This window comes from Tyto alba, unplaced genomic scaffold, assembly GCF_018691265.1.
Source record: "Tyto alba isolate M040663 unplaced genomic scaffold, T.alba_DEE_v4.0 Super-Scaffold_48, whole genome shotgun sequence".
Taxonomy (NCBI): domain Eukaryota; kingdom Metazoa; phylum Chordata; class Aves; order Strigiformes; family Tytonidae; genus Tyto; species Tyto alba.
The window spans coordinates 28,085,006-28,106,493 of record NW_024881324.1 but is presented as its reverse complement, the minus strand read 5'-3'; the positions used below and the strand labels follow the sequence as shown (position 1 = coordinate 28,106,493).

General features: G+C 42.2%; 1 protein-coding gene across 5 annotated transcripts in view; it reads left to right on the top strand.

Moving 5' to 3' along the window:
- The window catches only part of ADCY2 (adenylate cyclase 2), a 232,168-nt gene that overhangs the window by 189,058 nt on the left and 21,622 nt on the right, over positions 1 to 21,488 (top strand). For all 5 annotated transcript variants that reach the window (XM_042806780.1, XM_042806781.1, XM_042806783.1 and 2 more), the window contains 4 exons: positions 1,081 to 1,218; positions 9,854 to 9,973; positions 15,937 to 16,121; positions 17,582 to 17,666. In XM_042806780.1, coding sequence (XP_042662714.1) covers positions 1,081 to 1,218; positions 9,854 to 9,973; positions 15,937 to 16,121; positions 17,582 to 17,666 — 528 coding nt within the window. The remainder of the gene's footprint in view (positions 1 to 1,080; positions 1,219 to 9,853; positions 9,974 to 15,936; positions 16,122 to 17,581; positions 17,667 to 21,488) is intronic.

The following is a 21,488-nucleotide window of genomic DNA, read 5'->3' as shown; positions in this document are numbered from 1 at the left end:
TCTCTGATGATTGCTGTGGCTGGGGTGGAAACAATACGCAAAGTGATCTCTGATAATATTAAGTAAATAGAGAAAATGAGTTGATAAAAAGAGAATACTTTTGTAGGACTGCCGTGTTCCTTAACTTTTCATTGCCTTTTTTACAGAGGTTTTAATATAGCTGAATGTGACATTTGGAAAGGGCACAAGATGCTTCTAGGCAGACTTTTCTCCTCATTGCTAATGTTTTAGGAAAATTAATATTTATTGGATGTGCCACAAATGGTTTATTTTGTGTGAGCATCTTGTGCCTCTAGGCACTATGCGTGTATGAGTGGAGGCTATTGCAGTATGTTCTTGGAAGCAGGTTAAATGAGTCAGAGCTTTTTATTGTTAATTTTTGCCACTATATAAGAAAAATTTTCAATTCAGTAAATACACTTTATGTCAAATTGTGAGTCTGTTGTACGAAATGCTTATTTGTTTTCTGGATAGTTTTAGGGAAGGCTGATTTGCTTTGATGAGTTACCTTTCACTTAAAATGAATTAGCAAACAAGTCTCCAAACAAACGAAAGAAAAACCCAGAAACCCCACTATTTTGTAGACTGCCAGGGATACATCTATGTATACAGCCTTTATCCTGCATAAGAAGACCTCTGTCTCTCTGTCAAAGACTTTGCAGAGTCATTATTTATATTTTGAAGTTTCCAGAGGCTGCTAAATATTGCTCTTTCAGTTGAGATGGGGGAAGTCAGTTTGTTTGCTTGGTTTTTACTGATATTAGAGGTAACGACACTGCTGTCAGCTCTGTATTTGCTATTATTAGTAATATATATTGAATATTTAATAAAGTACTTGCAAATTATAATTATTTAACAGAATTTATATTATGGCAGATATTTTAACTAAATTTGCATTTAGTTTCATTTACAATCACGGTCTGTTACTCTTATGAGAATATAATAGTTGAATACTTCTGCACAATCTTTCAAGATTATGCTGCCCTCGATCTTGAGCCTTCTTAATTCCACCCTTGTTTATAGTGATTAAAGATACTAATACTGTTTTTGTTTTCACTTTTTAAAACTCTTTGCATTTAGCAATGTAGCAAGAAAGCATCAGCTTCATTGTTGTGGATTCTGAAATCATCTGGAATAATTGCAAATCGTCCTTGGCCACGGATCACTCTTACATTGACAACCACTGCTATAATACTAACAATGGCTGTATTCAACATGGTAAGGGAAAAGGGGTAATATTTCTTGGTTTTTTTGTTCTTTTAAGAACTATTTTTTTTGTTCATTATTTGTTTAATGTTGAATTTGTGGCCCATGGCTATGCCAGGAACCTACGTAATGATTGCCAGAGAAAGAAATGTAAAGCAGAGCAACAGAAAACATACTGTATAATGCATACCTCTGCAAACAGGATGCTCAGCAAGACCTCAGATCCTGGATAACTTTATTAAAGAAAAATGTAATTTATAAGGAATTATAAGACCGTTAAATCCCAGGTTTGAATTGTTCAAATCCCTTGCTCATCTATGCATTGCTTAGAAAAAGAGTATTGCTCAAAGAATGAAGTATCTCCTCAAAGGATGTGTGGAAGACTTTGTGTGAAACAAACGAAGATCTATTCAGATTTGTGATGCTCCTCTGCTTATCACAAGATAATCATAATTTATGGAGTTTTGAATTTCATGTGCTTGTCTTTATTTTTTTTTTTTAAACAGGAAAAAAATTCACAGTTACATCAAAACTTTGAAAGTATTGAACTACAAATTTGTTAGGTCTTACCTCTACTTCAGGCATGTCATTAGTCTGCCTAAAGCCTGAATCTTAATGTCCTCGTTTATGCTGAAGGATGTGTTGTCTAATGGGATGAGCAGTATATGGGATCAAAAAACTTCCGTTGTTTCGCCCTGTTGGCTGAGCCCGATTTTGTTCATAAACCTGTAAAAATGTCCCAGCTCAGTTCTCTGTATGCAAAATGGGAACTGTAATATTTATTTAGGTAATGTTTTCATTATAACATTAATGCATAGATATTAGTCGCATTTCAAGTGAGTGAGATTTGCATTTCAGTGTTTTTGAAACTTCTGTTACTTGAGGTTCATGAAGGACTTAAAGATTGGTAATACCAACACTGTTTTATTTTGTTTTCCCACAACATTTCAGTCAATCGATCAGTCAGTCATTCATTACAGTAAGTATTAAGCTTGTCTGAATGATGTAATGATGCAATGTGGGCTTTCAGATGTGAACACCTGAAATTTTTGGTAGAACCTTCTCTTTATTTTTTCTATTAAATGATCGTGGTCTTGTTTTTGTTGGTTTTTGTTTCAGGAAAGTAGATATTTTCCTTCTGCTATTTTTAAGGAGAGAAGATGGGCTCAGAACCAATTCCATGCCCAAGAATTTAAAATTCAGCTAGTTGAATTTGGTGTTTAAGTCTGATAGAGGAAAAACTCAAAGGAGCAGTGGCTGGAAAATGAGAAAATAGGCTCACTTTTTGGCAGTGAAGGCCGTTAGCAGTGGAACAAATTATTCTGAGAAGCTGTTGATTCTCCATCACTTCTTGTCCTCAGCTGAACGCTATATGTCTTTATGAACAGTAACCTTTAGCCAAGCAAAAGTTATTTGTCGTAGTGCAGGCCAGAACCCAGAGATGGAGTACCTTGTAAAATGTAGGTCGGGTTAGACTTTCTCTTATTTTCACCTCTATAAATGTATAAGAAGAAATTAAATGACCTACTTGGGTTTACAGTGTACTTTGAGTTTGAGTTCATGCAACCACATGGTTATTTATTAAGTTAAAAAGTGTAAAAGAAGATATGACCAGTAACTGTTTTTTCCTTAGACTGAAGTTCTGCTATTGTGTACAGCCAACTTCAAATTTGGCCTTCAACTAGGAAAAGATATTTTAGCAAAGAAGGAGTTGTACAGCACATCATTTTTAGAAAAAGTTTTTAGTTCTACTGGTTCAGGTCCATTTGTATGTGGACTGAATGTTACATTAAAACTTAATAGGCTGTATTTTAAAGTCTTTTTGCCTTATCGGTAATGACTGCAATATTACAAATAATCATGTTCCGTGATATTCATGAGATGATAATTTTAAGTCAATTCCCACCTCGAAACTAAACCTTAATAATTTGACTAGCAAAAATGACTTTAAATGTGATTGTGAAATTTGCATTTCCTTAATATTAATAGCAAATTGTGGGAGAGACTCTGAAGTATCATTATGATATCTCTAAGCAACATGTACTTAATAGCAGAGTCCATTAACTGCATTTATTTCCATGAACTCTTTCAGTAGAAAAAGGCAAAATGTGGCCATTAAGATTTAATGGAGATAAAAAGCATCTAGCCATCCCACACCTGATAAATCATAATTAAGACCAAAATGTCAAATAAAACTCGGTCTTTATGGTCAAGGGACATTAGAAAAGAGTGGCGGTGCAACTTGACTTCGAATCAGCCGTTTCAGCAGACATCTGAATCTAGTCTTCACATTTGGGAGGCAATATAGTCGTGATCGGTGGAGGGAAGCTGAAAAGCGGCCGATGTGGCATAAACACGTGAGCTGGGGGCCGGGGGTGGCTGATGCTGCTTCCCCGGGGCGTTGGAGCTGGTGCCCGGCGAGGGGCGCGGCAGCCGCGGCTGGCGGGGAGGGCTGCCCTTCCAGCGCCGGCCTGCACGGAACGGAACACCGGGAGCGGTCCCGACACCCCCGAGAGAGCAGGGCTGCCTGACTGCGGATGGTTGTGCCTTGCCATCCCCTGGGGTTCGAGTGGCCCCCGGTGAGAGTGGCACGAGGGAAGAGCTCTTTGTCTCGGAGGCTTCTGCAGCGATCGGCGGAACGGCTCGTGGCCCCGCAACAGGCTCTCAGGGCTGTGCTGTCCCACGACGGTGCCCTGACCGCCATCTTCCACACTCAGGATGTTACTTGCTCTCCTGGCTTTTGTCCAGTGGATTTTGAAGAACTGGACTATTTCCTTTGAAAGAACGTGTCTTTAGAAATAGGAAGACTGACAGGGGGTTGAACATTTCTGCTCCATTGCTTAAGGTACGTCCGTGAGCACGAGCGGCCTTAAATTATGCAAATATTGGCCCCATATTATTCTGCCTCTAGTCATGGCTGATATCCCATGTTTTAATAATGACAAATAATTAAGGAAACCTGCCTCCGTTCTCATAGTAGAAAGTTGGTTTATGTAATATACCTTCTTTTTAGAGTAGCTAACTCTGTTAATACAGTTGCTGACGTTGGTCAGTGCTGTATTTTTAGCAGGTAAGCTCCTTGGCCGATATGCTGTAATTATATGTCCCTACAGTGACATTGAACATTGAAGACCCTATTTTGGAGGGTGCCTACTGCATTTCTTTTAAGAATAAACCGACAGTGCCTAGAGCTCAACCTGGCCTAGGAGTTGGAAGGAGAGAGGGGAATGCACAGCTGCCGTCATGTCATTTAAGTGGTACATACAGGGCCCCATCACAAATCCATTCTAGTTTCGAGGTAGAATTTAAGGAACTTGCTAAGATCGTCAACAGTCTAGGTACACCGGACTAGCAGAGGTTCACTAGCAGGCGAGATGGCAAGCACTCGGCACGAACTGTTGTGAAAACAACGTTTACAGCAGTTCTGATGCCTTTGAGGTGTGTAGGGAGAGAGAGTTGTGCTCTCAGCTGTGTCATATGAGCATTTGCTCCACAGTCCGGCAACAGTGAACCCGCAGAAGTGAACATCACTCCATATCTGTCAAAGACTGTGATCGGATCTGAGTCTGTAAAGGCCCAGCAGGCTCCTCGTCTTCTACGAAATGCTGCTGGTGGCTCTGAACGAGGCAGCTGCTCGTCACTGCATATTGCCTCTACAGGGAGGCTGGCACTTGGATACATGGGACATGGGTAATTATGCATTTTCACTTGGCACAGAAACTTTTATAAAAAATTATATTAAATTATCAAGCAACTTGAGTTTGGTAAGTTTGACCATTAACAAGAGACACACCACAGGACACCAAATAACACAGATGCACGAGCGCATGAAAGCTAAGAAGTATTGTACAAACCCAGAGACAAAATGCTCTGAAAATCATACTCAGTGCAGTGTAGTGCTCTCTGGGTCTTCAGCATCCTTTTTCAACTTACCGATGCCTCGGCATCACCTCTTGTTTATTCAAAAAATGATTAATAGTCTAGATAAGTACTTAGTGTTCCAGGCTTTCCTTAAACTTTTGCTTATGAGCTCGTGAAGATGAGGAGTGATATCAGAATTTTGGATTCTCCCTAGTATTCTTGGGACATTCATGTGGGGATCTGGGGATAAGTTCCTGTCTCAGCTATCAGACCAATTACCATTTTTCAAATGAAGCAGTGATACACATTTTGAGAAGAAAGTTCTCCTAAGCCACATGGACACTTGAAGAGTTGGTAGAAAAATTAAAAATGAACAAGAGGAGTCATGCATGTTTGACTTAGAGATTCAAACAAAAAAAAATGTTGAACAAAAGCATGATTTCTTTTTTTTTGTTTTGTTTAAAGAAAAATGGAAATCCTCTAGTTCAACCTGATACCAGACTTTCAGGCTTCTGCCGTACTTAAAAGTATACTCATCTTACTCTGTCTTTTGCTGAACAGAAGAGTAGGACACAAACATGAACAACTTTGTTTACAACAACACTACAAAAACTGTAGACCACTGCGTCTTGAGGAGATTGCGTAGCTCTTCTGGAACAGCAGAAAATTAATTTAAATTATAGTTGCAAGTTCATATGAGGGAAGGAGGTAGTGGGGAGAGAGAGTGATGGTGACAAAGATTTTTTTATTTTTGTTTATAGTCCTTACATGTCTATTTCCAGTGTAATTTTGTATAATAATGAAAACAGTGATGGGGTCAAATTAAATGTAAGCTGTAAATTCAGGTACGCTGTGTTTTTTGGTAGCATGCCAGACCTTTGTTTTTGCTGCTAATGTGTTTCCATTGATTAAGCACAGTTCTGCTCTGGAACTGCTGTTCCTGGAGCACCTACTTCCCAAAGAACCTACGTCTGGGCTGCAGGGTCTCCCGCTGGTGTGCGGAAGCACATTTCTTAGTGTTCTGAGGGTATCCCATGCCTTCTTTTTGCACAGAAAATGATAGTAGTATTTGTCTTTACAGATGGCTACTGCATGACATCATGCTACCACAGGTTGATGACCACAGTTGAACTATCTGTGGCACTTGAGTCAATTAATTTTGCCTTTTACTCTCTAATTCCGTAGTTCAGGAGAGGGGTATTTCCCAGCTCTCTCCCTCCTGCCTACCTGACACAGGATCAACCCATTCCCACGGGAACTATTCAAACTTTGGACATTTTTTTTTTTATTATTATTCCATAATAGTTTCATTCAGTGTGCATTTGATTAGTGCACTTAATATTAAATTCTGCCACCTTTCCTTCTTCTCAGCAGGATGCTATTTTATGCACACTAACATGGAAATCAGCAAGCCCACTCGCTTAGTGCGAAGCAGCCCCTTCGACTTGGCCATGTTGACAGGCTCTCAGTCTGTGTTCAGTATGAAGCCTTAGTTCTGGTGCCTTGTGGGTTGTACAGAAAGGACCTTGGTGAGAAAGTTGGCTTTGTTTCCAGTAAAATCTAGTGTATCACGTAGTCTTGTGCAGATTCTTGGTCAGATAACGAGAGATGCACAAACTCGCTTATCCCATGTTGTGGGAGGAGGGTCTGGCACCACATGGTTCCTATTGAAAGAAATAGCAGCACAGCAGGTATTTTAATCATGTGAGGCAAAATACTCACAACTGAAGATTGCAGATTATATGAACACAAGCGAAGAAAAAGCTGTTAGAATATATGAAGTTAAAATGAGAATTTAATGGTAGTGTGCTCAGATGTTCCCTGGCAAACATTGGTATTCATAAAAAATATTGCTTTCATTTGAGTCATTTGAGTAGGTGTGACTGCTTAGTAGGACTGAGCTGTCTCTTACAAAAAAATACTATGCTGAAGAACAATATATATCTCCAAAGCGTGATAGCAGATGTAGATAACTGATGAGAGACAAGAGAGACAAGTACAAACACATCATTCAGAAATAAGTGTTGTTTGGCTCATGGGAGATGACAACATTTCCATATCCTTTTTTTTTCCCTTTCTATGTTTATTTCTGTATTCATAGATATGCCACGTTTCATATAGCATTCTGTGTTCGCAGGTAGCTTTTATAGATCAGAAATGCCCTGTACAATCCTCAAAACCAAAGTGCTTTAATAGAAATGAATGTATATAAATATATATACACGTACATATAATGTAACTGTGCTTGAGCTCTTCGTGGCATATAATCTCTTGCTCTATGCATGTGCGTGGGATGGCATTCTGAAAGTAAATACAGTTATTTCATGTTTGCAAAAAATGTAAATGCACTGTTAATGGGATGTTGGAGACTCTCTTCGCCCACCCTTGGCAAATGACCTGGTTGACAAACACCTATTAAGATGAGAATATCAGTGTAAGTGGTTGTGGACAGGGAGAGGGATAGAATACTTAGAGCTGTCTGGAGGGCACTTGCCCGAAACTGTTCCCGTTGAAGTCCAGCATCAGCTGGGTTAAACAGAAACCAAGGCGCTTCAAAGGGAATTCGAAGCAGAGAAGGAAATTTGTAGGTGTTTATTAACATTTTGTGTGGTGTTGTGATTTATCTGTCATATTGCCAGTACTGATCCTGAATGTCTAGTTTGCTGATTGCGGGTTAATTACGTGTCATTGAACATAAACAGTCACAGAAGCGCATCTGTAAAGGAAGACAACCTGAAGGTGCAACTGTGGAAACGAAGGTGAAGCCATTCCGCGTGTTATTCCACAGGTTGTGCCGATTTCCTGCAAAGCAGCCTTGGTAGCAGATGGTCTGTTGGTCGCCTCCATGAGTGCATAACTGGTCCTGCTTCTGCTGAAGGGATGTTACGCTGATAATGGTTTCAAACTCTTCCCGGCAGTGCCACAAGACATATCAGGGGGCACTGACCATGGGTGGTGGCTGGGCAGGTTGGACAGTCTTTAAAAAAAAAAAAAAATAGTTACTGTGCAGGTAGGACAGCACTAGGACACGTTGCCATGGGGGCTTGTGGGGTCTCTGACCATGGAAATTTTCAGGACTTGGCTACACAGAGCTGTAGTGACCAGGTTTAGTGTTAGTTAATAAATCAATAAACCATCTTGATCCAGATTTGGCTACTGAGTGAACTGAGCAGTTTTTTGCTGGGGCAGTAGGTGAAGACGGGGATGGGGAGAGAACTGCGAGGTTGCAAACTGGCTACGTGCAGAGAACAACAGGCGAGAGGGAGGCAACCTGTGAAGCTCTGCAGTGGTTAGCCTAATGTGGATCTTCATGTAGAGTGTATGAGAGGGACTAGATTTGCTGATGAAATTAAGGTGACAGGCAATGTCTGCGAGGGGAGGTTTGGGATTTTAGAAAGGAATAACTCAGCTGAGGATTGGAGTAAAAGAACTGTGATGAAATCTAGTACAGAATGCAAGATTATGAATCCTGAAGACTAAGGTCTGACAAACCAGTGACGAAATTCTGTTACAAGTCGGAAGATCATCAGGTAGAGACACAATGAGTTGAGGATTTTGATTAATTATGTGGGTTTAATGACGACTCAGCTGAATCACAATAACCACCTATGTGACTGCTCTTAACTCATGGTAAGTATAAACCACATTTAGCCAAGTGAGCCCCAGTGAAGGAGAACTACTTCACAGTTCCTGAGGATGGTGTTAGTGGTTAGTGGATGATGTCAGTGTGCAGCAACGTGTTAAGCTGCTATAACTTCATGACCTGTCTGAGCCCCCCTTGCGTGACGTACGGTGAGCTATTAAGGTTTTGTAACTGCGAGCAAGGAAGCTGTCATTCTAGGGTGCATAAAACCATATTTTATGCAGAATTGGTATTAATGCTATTGCACAACTCAGTGCTGAAATCTGGGAGGTGTGTTTACAGTTTTAGCCACCCGGAAGGTTGAATAAGAGAGGTAGGTACAGAGTGTGATAAGGGGAATGAAGAGCCTGTTTTCTGGGAGGAAACTGGAAAAACATAGATTGCTAAGCATAGTGAAGGCTGAGATGGCTTTAAATATTGGCAATGTAAGTACCAGTGAAAGAAAGGAGCTATCTGAAAGCTAAAGGATGGGATTAACACGAGAAGAAAACATGGGAACTGGCCTCGAATACTGGTTAAACAGAAACAGTTTAAATGGTGAAATTTAAAGCAGTGGACTTAAGGCAGTCAAGTCTAATTGGTTAAGAAAGTACTGGATCAATCTATCAAGGGATCCTGTATGATGGTGGTTACCTGTGACATCAGTTGGATGACCCAGGAGACACTGGTTCCACTCTTGTGTTCCAGTAACATTAGTACCAATGTTACTGCCATCACTATTATGACAAGGATTGCATCTGTGTAAATCAACGTCAGTAAAGACTTCTTATTCTTTCTTTAATTCTTCCTGTGTTTAAATAGGAGGTTCAGTTGAGGTAAACCGAGGAATTATTCATATGGAATTTATTTCATCATTGTCTCTCGTGTGTGTGAGCTTCTGATATATGAAAGTAACATAACAAAGAGCCTTTTGTCTTTTATTCAAATGGGAAGTGTCAGATGGAGGTTAACAAAGTTGTTTTCGTCTGAGCATGCAGAAACAAGTAATCGAGTGATGTCATTTTCCCTTTTCTATTTCAATTTGCAGTGAAATACCAAAGTTAAATGATTACTGGCAAGGCTTTCTCTGTTTCCCCATTTTTCTTCTCTATTTTGACCTTAAACAGCTGACAAGCTAATGGATTATATGTTGTTTTTCTCTAGTTTTTCCTGGATAATGCTGTGAAAGCTTTTCCCTCTGTTCTTAATTCATCAAATGCAAGTTTTCCTAACTCGAGTAATCAGACACAGTGGTGTATACAAAACAACTGTTTTTTCCTACCGGTAAGTTCATTTTACATTTCTTTGTTTACAACAATTACGCTAAATTGCCTGTTGCCAGATCTGCTTGAAGTTAAACACCCACCAGTTTTTGAGACTGCAGCAAAAGCTTGATTTTTTTTTTCAGTCACCTGCAACTGCATTTGAAGGAAGTGGGAAGTTAAAGGAGGTTAGTACTTCTGAAAATAGAGGTTTTAATGAATGTCAGATTAAAAATCAGGAAACAGTATGATCATAGGCGTAGCTCACCCATGCCAACAAATGGGCGTTACGAGGTACCAGGAGAACACACAGCAACTGCAAAGCAGGCTGTGCACCGAGAGCTCCACGTTGCTGTCAGTGAGAAAACCAGGTCGGTCTGCAGACAGGTTTCACAAGGACAGGGGCAGACCTGGAAATATCCACCACATTGTCACTGACCTGGCAGCAAATGTGAAAACCGTGATTGTCACATTTCTGTCACTGGATATTTGATGAAGAGGTGGAGTGAGAGGGGGGAAGTGCATCACCCGTGTGCCACTGTATAAATGGTTTAAAAGGTCTGGATTGATTTGAAAAGGATGCCTTGGTGTGAACAAAAGCACAACAGCACATGCAGTAAGAAAGGGAAGGGCATTCCTGCAAAAATGGGATCTGTATCCTAGAGAGCAGCGATTCTTAAAGGGATTACAAAAGACCTGCCGTTGAACATAACAAGCTGTATCCTGTGCCAAAATAGGTCAGTAGTCTTGGGATGAATGAGCAGGAAGCAGCAAGAGGAGAAGGGAGGTTATTTTATCTCTATGCAGAATTGATGAGACCAGTACCAGAATGGCGTGTGCTGATGTCCACACAATATGTTTCACCTGAAAGAGCTATTCACAATGTCAGGATAAACAATCCTAGGCACACACAAAAGCAAGGTGTTAATTATGTATAGAACTCTCCTGGAAAAAAAAAAAAAAAAAGGTTGCAGTAACCGCAGCACTTACAGATTTTTAGCATCTCTCTGATAAAGCAACCGCAGAACAGAGTTTCTGTTTCTCATTTTCAAATTTAGCCAACTAAGTACCACCAGCTGTGGATAGGTGCCTATGTCTTTTGGCCCTGACATCAAGTTATCCTTGTCAAAGAAATGATGCGGTCCTTCTCACAGCCTCTGCATATGTTCACGCTCACAGGCACATAGAAATAAATTGTTCCAATGCTTATTTATATTTGTTTGCTTTTTTCGATAGCAGGTTTTCTAGTAATCTTTTTTAATATTACTTGTTACAGTTTTGAACATCTTGAAAGGTATTTTGTCTATTTTTTTTATCAGTAAGTTCTCGAACAAGCATCTGAAGTAGTTTTCATAAGTTATTAAGATTCAATTTGCTGTTCTTAAAAAAAAATCTTTGTCTGTCTTTTTCCTTTGTTTTCCCATGTATAACTAAGATGTTTGCCAGCTCTTCACATAGAATTGTGATTGGCACATTTCTATCAATTACTGGCTTATAGATTTTAAAATACTAAAATGCATTCTTTCATCAAAGAAACTTTGTCTTCAATAAATTGGCACAGAAATTAGATTAAAACGTCAGTTCTGATAATAGTAAGTGAGCAGGTTAGGTTGGCTAAAGTTTTTAAACACTTTTTCCCTCACTTGTTTTGTTAAGCATCTTTTATGCATGTAATTTTCAGCCTCAGGCACTGCATAACTTCTGGCTTGAAAAAGCTCCAAATTCCTTTTGTGATACTACTTTTGATCTTATTTTAAAAAAAAACAGAACCCTGGAACTACAGTTCTTCTCTCTACTGAATGAGGTATTGAATACTTAAGCTGACAAATGTTTGTTCCCTCAAATTAAAAATTCCATCTTTTGAATCTGTGTGTTAGCTTTAAGCTTTATTCATGCAGATAAAGTTCCAGTGATTTATGATTGTGGACCCGACAGATCTATTGCCCATGTCATCTAAAATAAGTGAAAAAGGGATTTTTGAATTATTTCAATCCCAATAGAATTTAGTTCATTTTGAAGCAAACTGATTGATTCTCCCCCTCTTCCACCCCTCTGAATAACTTTTCTGAGTTGCATTGCTTGCTTTCTGGCTCTTTTTAAAGACTTGGGAACAATTACACGGTAAGTTTTAAGGGACTTTTCTTGTGTTTAGTTATTGTTTAGTTTTGTTACGATGCTTCTGTAGTTTCCATATAATAGAAGTTAGGCCTGGGAGATTTCAAGTCGTGCATATCTCTTCCTGTGATAAAATACGGTGTGGTATCAGTGCTGCCACCTCCACATGTTAAATAAATAAAAGTCATAATACTGACTTATGAAAGATGCAGTTCTGGAATACACTTTATTTGACTAGGGAATTCCAAAATTACTTTCTTTTCAAGTTTTCCTCCATAGACATGTTGGAGTAGAAACCCTTTTTACTTTAGCATAGATCTTTGTTGCCACAGAAATGTTTAAGAGAAGAGACCGAAGGCAGTGAGCTGGAGATAAAACCCTGAGGGTGTAGTGCACCAGTGCCAGGCACTGGGCCTGTGATCCCGGCCGGAAGGCACTCGGACTCGGTCAGTTACTGGTTGAAATGCCATTTATCGGAGCTAACACAGGAAGAAAAAAGAGGGTAGGTGGAGGTGCACCCCTTCCGCTGCTGGGAGCCCTGAAGCACGGCGCATCATCGGCCCGTCGGCCCGGGGCGGCGTGCGGCGCAGAGCCCATCGGCGCTGGGGTTACCCGCTGTTTTCCTCCTTGGAGTTACTGCAGAACTTTCCTCCTTGGAGTTACTGCAGAACTTCCCTGGAAGGAGACGTTTCAGTTGCTCCTTTCTGCGGGGGGAAGGCCTGTGCTGCGGCGCTGTCAGACGCGCGGGGGCCGCGGCCCAGCCGGAGCGGCCCCGTCCCACGGACACGGAGCCCAGCACGGCCCCGTCCCACGGACACGGACACGGAGCCCAGCACGGCCCCGTCCCACGGACACGGACACAGAGCCCAGCACGGCCCCATCCAACGGACACGGAGCCCAGCACGGCCTCGTCCCACGGACACGGACATGGAGCCCCGCACGGCCCCGTCCCACGGACACGGAGCCCAGCACAGCCCCGTCCCACGGACACACACGGAGCCCAGCACGGCCCCGTCCCACGGACACGGACACGGAGCCCAGCACGGCCCCGTCCCACGGACACGGACACGGAGCCCAGCACAGCCCCGTCCCATGGACACACACGGAGCCCAGCACGGCCCCGTCCCACGGACACGGAGCCCAGCACAGCCCCGTCCCACGGACACACACGGAGCCCAGCACGGCCCCGTCCCACGGACACGGACACGGAGCCCAGCACGGCCCCGTCCCACGGACACGGACACGGAGCCCAGCACAGCCCCGTCCCATGGACACACACGGAGCCCAGCACGGCCCCGTCCCACGGACACGGAGCCCAGCACAGCCCCGTCCCACGGACACACACGGAGCCCAGCACGGCCCCGTCCCACGGACACACACGGAGCCCAGCACGGCCCCGTCCCACGGACACGGAGCCCAGCACGGCCCCATCCCACGGACACACACAGAGCCCAGCACGGCCCCGTCCCACGGACACACACGGAGCCCCGCACGGCCCCGTCCCACGGACACGGACACGGAGCCCAGCACAGCCCCGTCCCACGGACACGGACACGGAGCCCAGTGGCGCTGGAGCCCTTGTTCTCCGTCGGTAGCCTGTACAGAGGTGTAGGATGAGCAAGCCTAAAACGGGCCCTCACTGGGAAATGGGACACCTGCACACACACGCTGTGGGTTTTTTCCCGGGGGGACGTTAATTCCTCTGTCGGAAAGGTCACGTTCATTTGATGGACTGGGAGCAGACCACTTGGCAAGGTTTGTGCTTTGACAAAGGCCATCGCTCTCATGCTATACATGAGAGTAATCCCACCAGTCCTGATTTTCCTGTATCGTTACTTGACTGTTCCTTCACCAAATGCTGCTATTTTCCAGTGCCTTGCCTGCTTTTTAGCTGCATGCATCCTTCTGAGAAGCTAGCTAGATGCCGGTTACCTCTGTTCCTCTGCAGTGTATCTTTTGAAGCATTTTGTTTTCTGTTTCCTCCTCTGATTTTTTTTTTTTTTTCCCAAGCCCTTTTGCATTAGCCTGAAAAGCTGCAAGGGTTAGAGAAGGATTCAAGGTACAGCACTGTAAGTGTCTACTAAAATTTGAAAATTCTTTTAATAAAGGATGAGATTTCAGTTCTTCTAACAGGAATTGAAAATTGGGTTTGCAGTGTTGAGCGCTCAGAAACAGTAGCCTTGAATATATGTAAGTTACAGTTGGAAAAAGGTTCATTTAAGGTGGCATTTTCAAAAAACTTCATAACCTGGTGTGACTGTTCAAGCAGAGTTGCCTACAAGCTCACTTCCAGATCTGTTTGTTGCTTACTGGAACCTTGCACTGCAATACACAGTATCACAGTCTGCATTCTTAAACATGCGGCTGTGCCACTCTTCTCTAAGCCATCCGCCCTTGTCAAAAATTTTAGCTGAAATTTTCAATCTAGTCGGTGTATTCCTATGGAACACTAACAGATACTGTCTATTCCACTTGGAAGTTTCTTGGTCTTTGTCAAACTGCATCCGGTTGTGGATTCAAGACTGCCTTTTGTTTGCTGGTTTCTTTTTGGAAAACTAATTTCACAAGTAGAATGCCTTACAGAGTAAACAGTGGATGCTGCTACTGTTATGTAACACTGAATTTGAAGTGTCACCGCCTGTGGAACGCAGCCACCAGAGAAGTTTTATTTTTGGTGATTCCGGACAGCAGTTATTTCTGTTTCTTATTTCAAGCAGATCTGCAAGCAAATTACAGTAGCAGCAAAGATTCGTATGGCAGATGAATTCTGTATGATGGGTGCCGCGAAAATTATTCTTCTTAGTGATCCTCCAGAATTAGGATACAGAGATTCAGGTTCTGTCAAAAGTACTGCCATCAACAAGTCAACAGTAGTCTGAAAATAGCATCTCTAGAAACAGGCTGCCGTGTAGTTTCAGGGAAGATGACTTCCTTACAAGCTACAGTACTATAATTTTCAGGAAGCATCTTTGGCAGAGGGGCTGTATGCTAAGGTCCAAGATAATGATTCTACTGAGAATGTATTAGTTCTGCTTTAGCAATAATTTTGATGCCCTTAACCATTTCCAGAAAGTATCCAGAGAAAATATTTTTCCAGGAATTTAACTTCAACCATATGTATTTTTGCTGATATGTATGACATAGGAAAGAAAAAGCATTTTTAACAATTGAATGTATTCTTGTGCAGTCATAACTCAAGAGGATTTGACAGAAAGATGCTGATCATTTCTTATGCTTCATGGTTTAGCTATATTTCTAGAGTTTGTAAGATTACATATCTGCGAGGTTCATAACAACCGTGTATTGCATCGGCTTCAAACACTGCAAATGTAGGTGATGAAATGGTTGTTTTCAGATCTTCAGACGTTTTACCTTGGCCCTTATGCCGGTAATACCTCCAGGTTAGTTACTCGACTCAAGCACGAGTGAAAACTGTACAGTGGTAGAGGAATAACTGTTTTGTCACTCTGCTGACAGTGGGCACTTGCATTAGACTGCAACACCAGTAGTGGTGTCCCACGTACAGGCACTGCACTCCTCGCTGCTGCAGATGAGCAAGCCACAGAGGCAAATGATGAAAATTAGGGAGCATAAATAAGGAGCATAATCTGGATTCTACTGATTTGGGGGTGAATTGGAGACTAGTAGGGAAAAGTGTTTATTTCAGGAAATACCGACATCTGGTTGTTATTGACTATCTGTAAATCGTAATGTCCCAGGTACTTCAGTTCTTTACATGTTGTAATAGAGTCTGTGCTTAAGTGTTCAGTCAACAATTTACTTTTAAACCGGCTGAGGCATTTTATTATATATGGTTTCCTACTCAAGAGCCAAATTTTAAATGTTTTCCATTTCATTTTTCTTTGCCAGTATTTTATATACAGCTGCATATTAGGACTCATTTCCTGTTCCGTTTTCCTGAGGATAAATTATGAGTTGAAAATGGTGATAATGTTGATTGCATTGGTGGGCTACAATGTTATCCTTCTGCACACTCATGGCCCCGTGCTGGATGACTACAGCAAATTTATGTATGCAATGGCACCTCTTAGAAGGTAGGTGGATAATTCCAGTCCTTGTGAAACTAGCAGAAATTAAATACTACCTATGGCAGTTCTTATGTCATGGGAAAGATTATTTTTTCTGTGTGTTTGGCTATATAATCTATAAATCACAATTTAAATCACATACTGTAGGAAATAGAGTAAGGTTTAATTTGCATTTTGTAATAAGAAACATTAGGAAGAAGTCATCATTAAGGTTGTTAAGGACTAAGGTTGAACATAATTATGGCTGTTAAAGCATATTTTCTGCAGGACAGAGAAAATCACCTTTCTCAGAACCAGTACACTGTCTCAAAGCCTTACAAATGCAGTCCTAGCTAGTGAAAAAATTAGTAGACCTACAGTTCGGATGTTTTTTTGTTGTGCTTGCAAATTGGTAAGTTAAATTTCCAGTGAGACTGCTGAAGTCTTTGTTACAGGTGATACTACAAAAGACCAGAATTATTACTCTAAGTAGTACTGTGTAAAATACTTTTTGAACACATGTAATTTCTACCTCATTTTCAAACATAAGATGTGATTCTCGTCTATGTAGGCTGAGTGTGCAGTGCATATGCCACAACAGAAAAACTAGCTATTCAGAGTAGAGTTTCAATATCCTTTTCCCTGTGCTTTAAACTGCTCAGGTTCTTTAGGACATAGACAACCATGGAAAAGCATCTGAATTAACAAAAAGTGTATGTTTTTTTTGCACTTACATCTAAAGATTAAATAAACAAACACGGGTCTTTATGTTTCTATTGCATGGATGGGAAGATGCAAAGGATATCTCTGGGATGGGATGGGATGGAGGGAGAACCACATGGCAGATTAGATTTAGCATGTGCTTCTCACAGCCTTGATTTTGCCCGTCAAGCTGTGTGTCTGTTAGTATTTTCCTTCCTAAATCTCTCACCAAGGTTCTTCTTTCAGTGACATCAGTGAGAGAGCGCTAGTGCAAACTGTTTCCCATTACCTCTAGTATCTTTTTCCAAAACAGTTTTTAATAAACTCTGTACAAGTTCTAGTTTGTGTCTCCAGTAATTCTGAGATGAAAAGGCATCTTGGGAGTTAGGTGCTTTAGTTTCCATTTCTTCACGTTCATTGGATAAGACCCAGTTCTCCATTATAGAAGTAGTGGTGGTATATAAAAAAATCCTTTTTTAATCTGCCTTTATAGAATAAGCACCAAATGATCTCCACTTGTAAGCAAACAAGGATATTATTTCTACTAAATCCTCATTTTAGTACTGGACTTCAAAAAGTAAGCACATTTGCACAGAGTGTAATAGAAGTAGTGAAAGCTTTATTATGGAAATAATAATATTTCGTCAAATAATGAAGCATATCGTATTTAAATGCTCTTAGTTTACATACCAGAAGGTAGTATAAATTGCGGTCTTATTCTTGTGCTAAAGTAGTTTTGTTTAAACTTTTGAGAAGCTTGCTTTACTTACATTTTTATTTTATAGGCCAGGAATACTGAAAGACCTGAAGACAATGGGCTCAATTTCCCTGTTTATATTCTTCGTCACATTACTGGTTTTGGGTAGACAGGTAAGATGCACTTTTCCCTTCGTCCGCATCAGTGGGCACAATGCCAGCCCCCACATCTGCAGCCTGCCGCCTTCACAAACATTTTTTAGATGTTCTGACACCTTGAGTCCATTCTGCCCCACACCCTTTGCAAAGGAGGGTCAGAAGCATCTACAAAGCTATTTTCTTCATTCCCGACCAATATGCCCTTAAAACTGGCCGCTAACTGTCACTGAGGCTGTAGGCATTACGCTCACGGTGCGCTGTGACTGCTGCTCGTCATGCTGACCAATATTGTCTCAGAGCTTCCTAGCGTGCTCCCATCTGTCTGCGTCCATCTGCTGCCTCCCTAGTTGCTTAATTACAAGCTATTTTCTTCACAGTTACTACAGTTTGATGCAGACACAGAAACAGTGCAGCCTGCACACAGAAGTGTACCGCATGCTGAGGCCACTGTTGCACTGAAACTATGGCCCAGCAGGAAACTATTCTCTTCATTGCACAGCTGAGCTTTTTCAGTTCGAATGTGATGGGCACGGCCCTACCCTCTCGGAGGGTGATGGCAGGTGCAAGGGCAGCTCTTTCTCTAAGCCCTCGGGTCTGCCCATGAGCCGTGGTGAAAAGCTGCAATTCCAGCGCTTTGGGCCAGGAGTGATGGATGCGGTGGGCAGGACGGGGCTCTGAGGCGGACGAGGCAACCCATGATCATGAGATCTCATGAGCAGCCTGGACCCTCGTAGCCTGCAGCCTGGGAAGGATCTTCTCCCAGACTGTCTGTAAATCACTCGGTTACATTACAATTTCCCGAAACATAATGACGGTCATTTAAATTGCCAAGCAGGCCCTGCAGGTTACTAGACAAAAAATTCTTATCTGGCAGCTTCTCCAGTACTTGCTGAAGTGGAGATATATCCTTCTTGAGTTAGAAATAACGTTCTGCATCTGCCTTGCTGCCAGCAACATGTTAGAGTTTGCACATTTGATGACGGTAGCAGTGTGGGGCTGGAGCACAGCTACTCCCACTTGGGAAGAGGGATGAATGTTTCGTCGTACAAGTCGAGAACCTTTAGTCCCCGTCAACCGAGGTGTCAGATGGGGGCCGTGGGTGCAACACCAAGAAGGAGGGAAGGAACGTCATCTTCACTGGGCAAGGAGAGTATTTCTTTGTGGGTTCAGTCATGTCAGCAAGAATGTTTGCTTTGCACACAGTAACTGTGTGTGTGTGTTCCCTGTCACACCAACCGAAGGGTTGTAAGGGAAAAAGTCCTTGTTTTCAGAGCTGTAGGTCCAGGGTCCTTGTCATGATACCACTTGTTTGTGGCTCTTCAGTCTTTTGCCTTTCATTTTTCTGATAATTTACTCTCCCTTAAAGAAGAAGGAGAAAAAACCTTTGTGCTTTCAAACACTCTCAAGCAAAGTCTAAATGATAACCAGGAAAAGTTACGAACTAATTTTAATACATATACCAGTACATGGCATAAGACCTGCCATTTTAAGTTGCTGTTATTGATACTGTCTGGTGGCAGATGCTTGGGAAAAGAATAGGGGAAGGAAGTGAACCTGTGTAGATTGACCCTTCCAGGAGCATAGGCTTCCCACCTCCTGCCAGTTGGCATTTCAGTGGGAACGTTTAGTAGCTGTTGGGTGCTTCTGATCCCTTTTTAACCCATTTTATCTTCCTGGTCTTCCCAACACTGTCTGATAATTTCACAGTTTGATAAAAAGTCATATGAAAGTCTCCCTCTACTTGTCTGGTTTTAAACTTTCTGCTTGCTACTTTCATTAAGTGGCACTTGCAGAATGCTGTCGAGCCATCTTGGCAGTGTAGGCAGAGTAAAATTCTTCCTTACCCTTCTTCCACAGAGGGTAATATACAAGCAATTTCTCTGTTTGCTATTGCATTTTCCTACTTTGCAGATAATAACACAGCTTTTCTCTTCCCTTAATATCCGATTATTTTAAGAATGCTAAAGATAATAGCCACTGATGGAAAGGGTGGTCTTTCCATTTCCCTTAAGCTGGCATTGGTGCTCCTCTGTCCTCCGAGTGAGTCATCAAAAAGTTCATCTAAACAAAAAGTGAATGCTTTCCTACAGGCTTAGCTCTGTGAAACTGCTCACCACTGGTCGGAGAGATGCCTGTCCCAGTGCAAAAGCAGGAGGGGGAATGTATGTCTGTGATTGAACGGGGATGAAGAGAGGGAGAGCTAGTATATCATTACGTATTTTATGAGGCAACTCAGTTCTCAGGTTCAGCTAATACTTGTAGACACACAACCAGCATCCCTACTGAAAGAAGTCAGGCCTTCCCTCAGCAACTGATTCTTATCCCTGTATCTATTCATTTGTACTGGCACAGCTGCCTGTGGAGCTGTATAGCGGCCCAAAATAGGGACATGATCGGGCTTTAAAATTAACCCTGGAAAAATGGTTGGTTTTCAGCCAGATCTGTTTCCTGATCTGGTTTTATGGTGTGGCTGCAGCAATGCTCGTGCCGAAACAATGGACAGAGTATGAGAGTGAGCAGCCCGAAGTGAGGTAGAGAAAGTAGAACTTCTCTTTTTTTGATGGTCATGCCAGCATAGGCTACAGATCAAGTGGTGCATTTCATTCAGCATGCATGCCGTTAGAGTTATTTAAAAACGGGCTGGCAGCAGACAGATGATATGTTGAGAATGGCGACTCTTGCACCCTGCTCTGACATTGCCTGGGAGAATGCAGATTGGTATGGGCTAGGCTGTGTAAGGGGTGTGCTCACATTTAAACACTATTGAGCACTAAATCTGTGGCCCAGTTTGAATTACCAGCGTTGACACAGCCTGTGAATTCCTTTCTCATCAGTACATAAAATGACACGGATTCTGTTACTCTGTAGGCTACGTGAATATTTTGGTTTTCGCATGATTGATTATACTGTGTTTATCCACATGGAACTTCATTGGTTGTTTTACTGCCCAGATGTTTATGGCAACTTCCCTCAGCCGTGAAACTGTTTATCTGTAGTCTCTGTTCTGGTTTTTAGCGAGCTTTTATTCTGTGAAAGCATCCTTCTCTTCTTAGATAATGTAGCCTTTTCAAGAGCCTCTTATGAAACAATTTAATGAAAACTTATTTCAAGGTTCACTCCTATTCACAGGCCCACTGACTTCATAACAGATACAGGCATGTTTACAGAAGGGGTGTCAACTCATTCTCACTGTATCAGCTTTAGCTGATATGTCTAAATAGCTCTTTTCCTTCACGCACTTTGCTCCCAAGCACCTTGCTCTGTCGTTCCCGGGGTCACCCCAGTTCCCTTCTGGGTTTGCATTATATGCTTACCATGTGTCAGGTCTCTGACACTGTGGCTCTTCTGAATGATCAGGCTATCCACCACAGGTTTCAGACCAGCAGATTTTCATTTTGGTTACTCGGGAGCTGTTGACTTCTTGCTGATCAATTTATTAATGCATTCCAAGGCAGCTGCTGCTGACACTCCACGTAGAAACCGTTTCTCTGACTTGCGGTCTGTAAGGAATGGCTGTGAGGCGGAATCTCCCCAGCTCCCTCACCTGAATGAAAACCCATGTTTAATTTCTAGTGATCTTACCTGCTGTAGTGTTGCCTTTGCTGCCCCTTTGCAGAATGCCATACCATTCATCTCCCCTGACCGTAGGCACCTATGGCCTAGGCAGCCACTGCAGGGATGCTTATCTTGACTTCCTACCCGACATCCTTTCAGCGAGAAGAATTAATTCGCTGCCTCACTCAGGCAAATACTGAAAACAGACCCACGTGAGTGTCCTGGCAGAATTTAAAAATATAGACCAACCCGTCTCTGTGCGGTCAGTGAGGCGCAAATCAG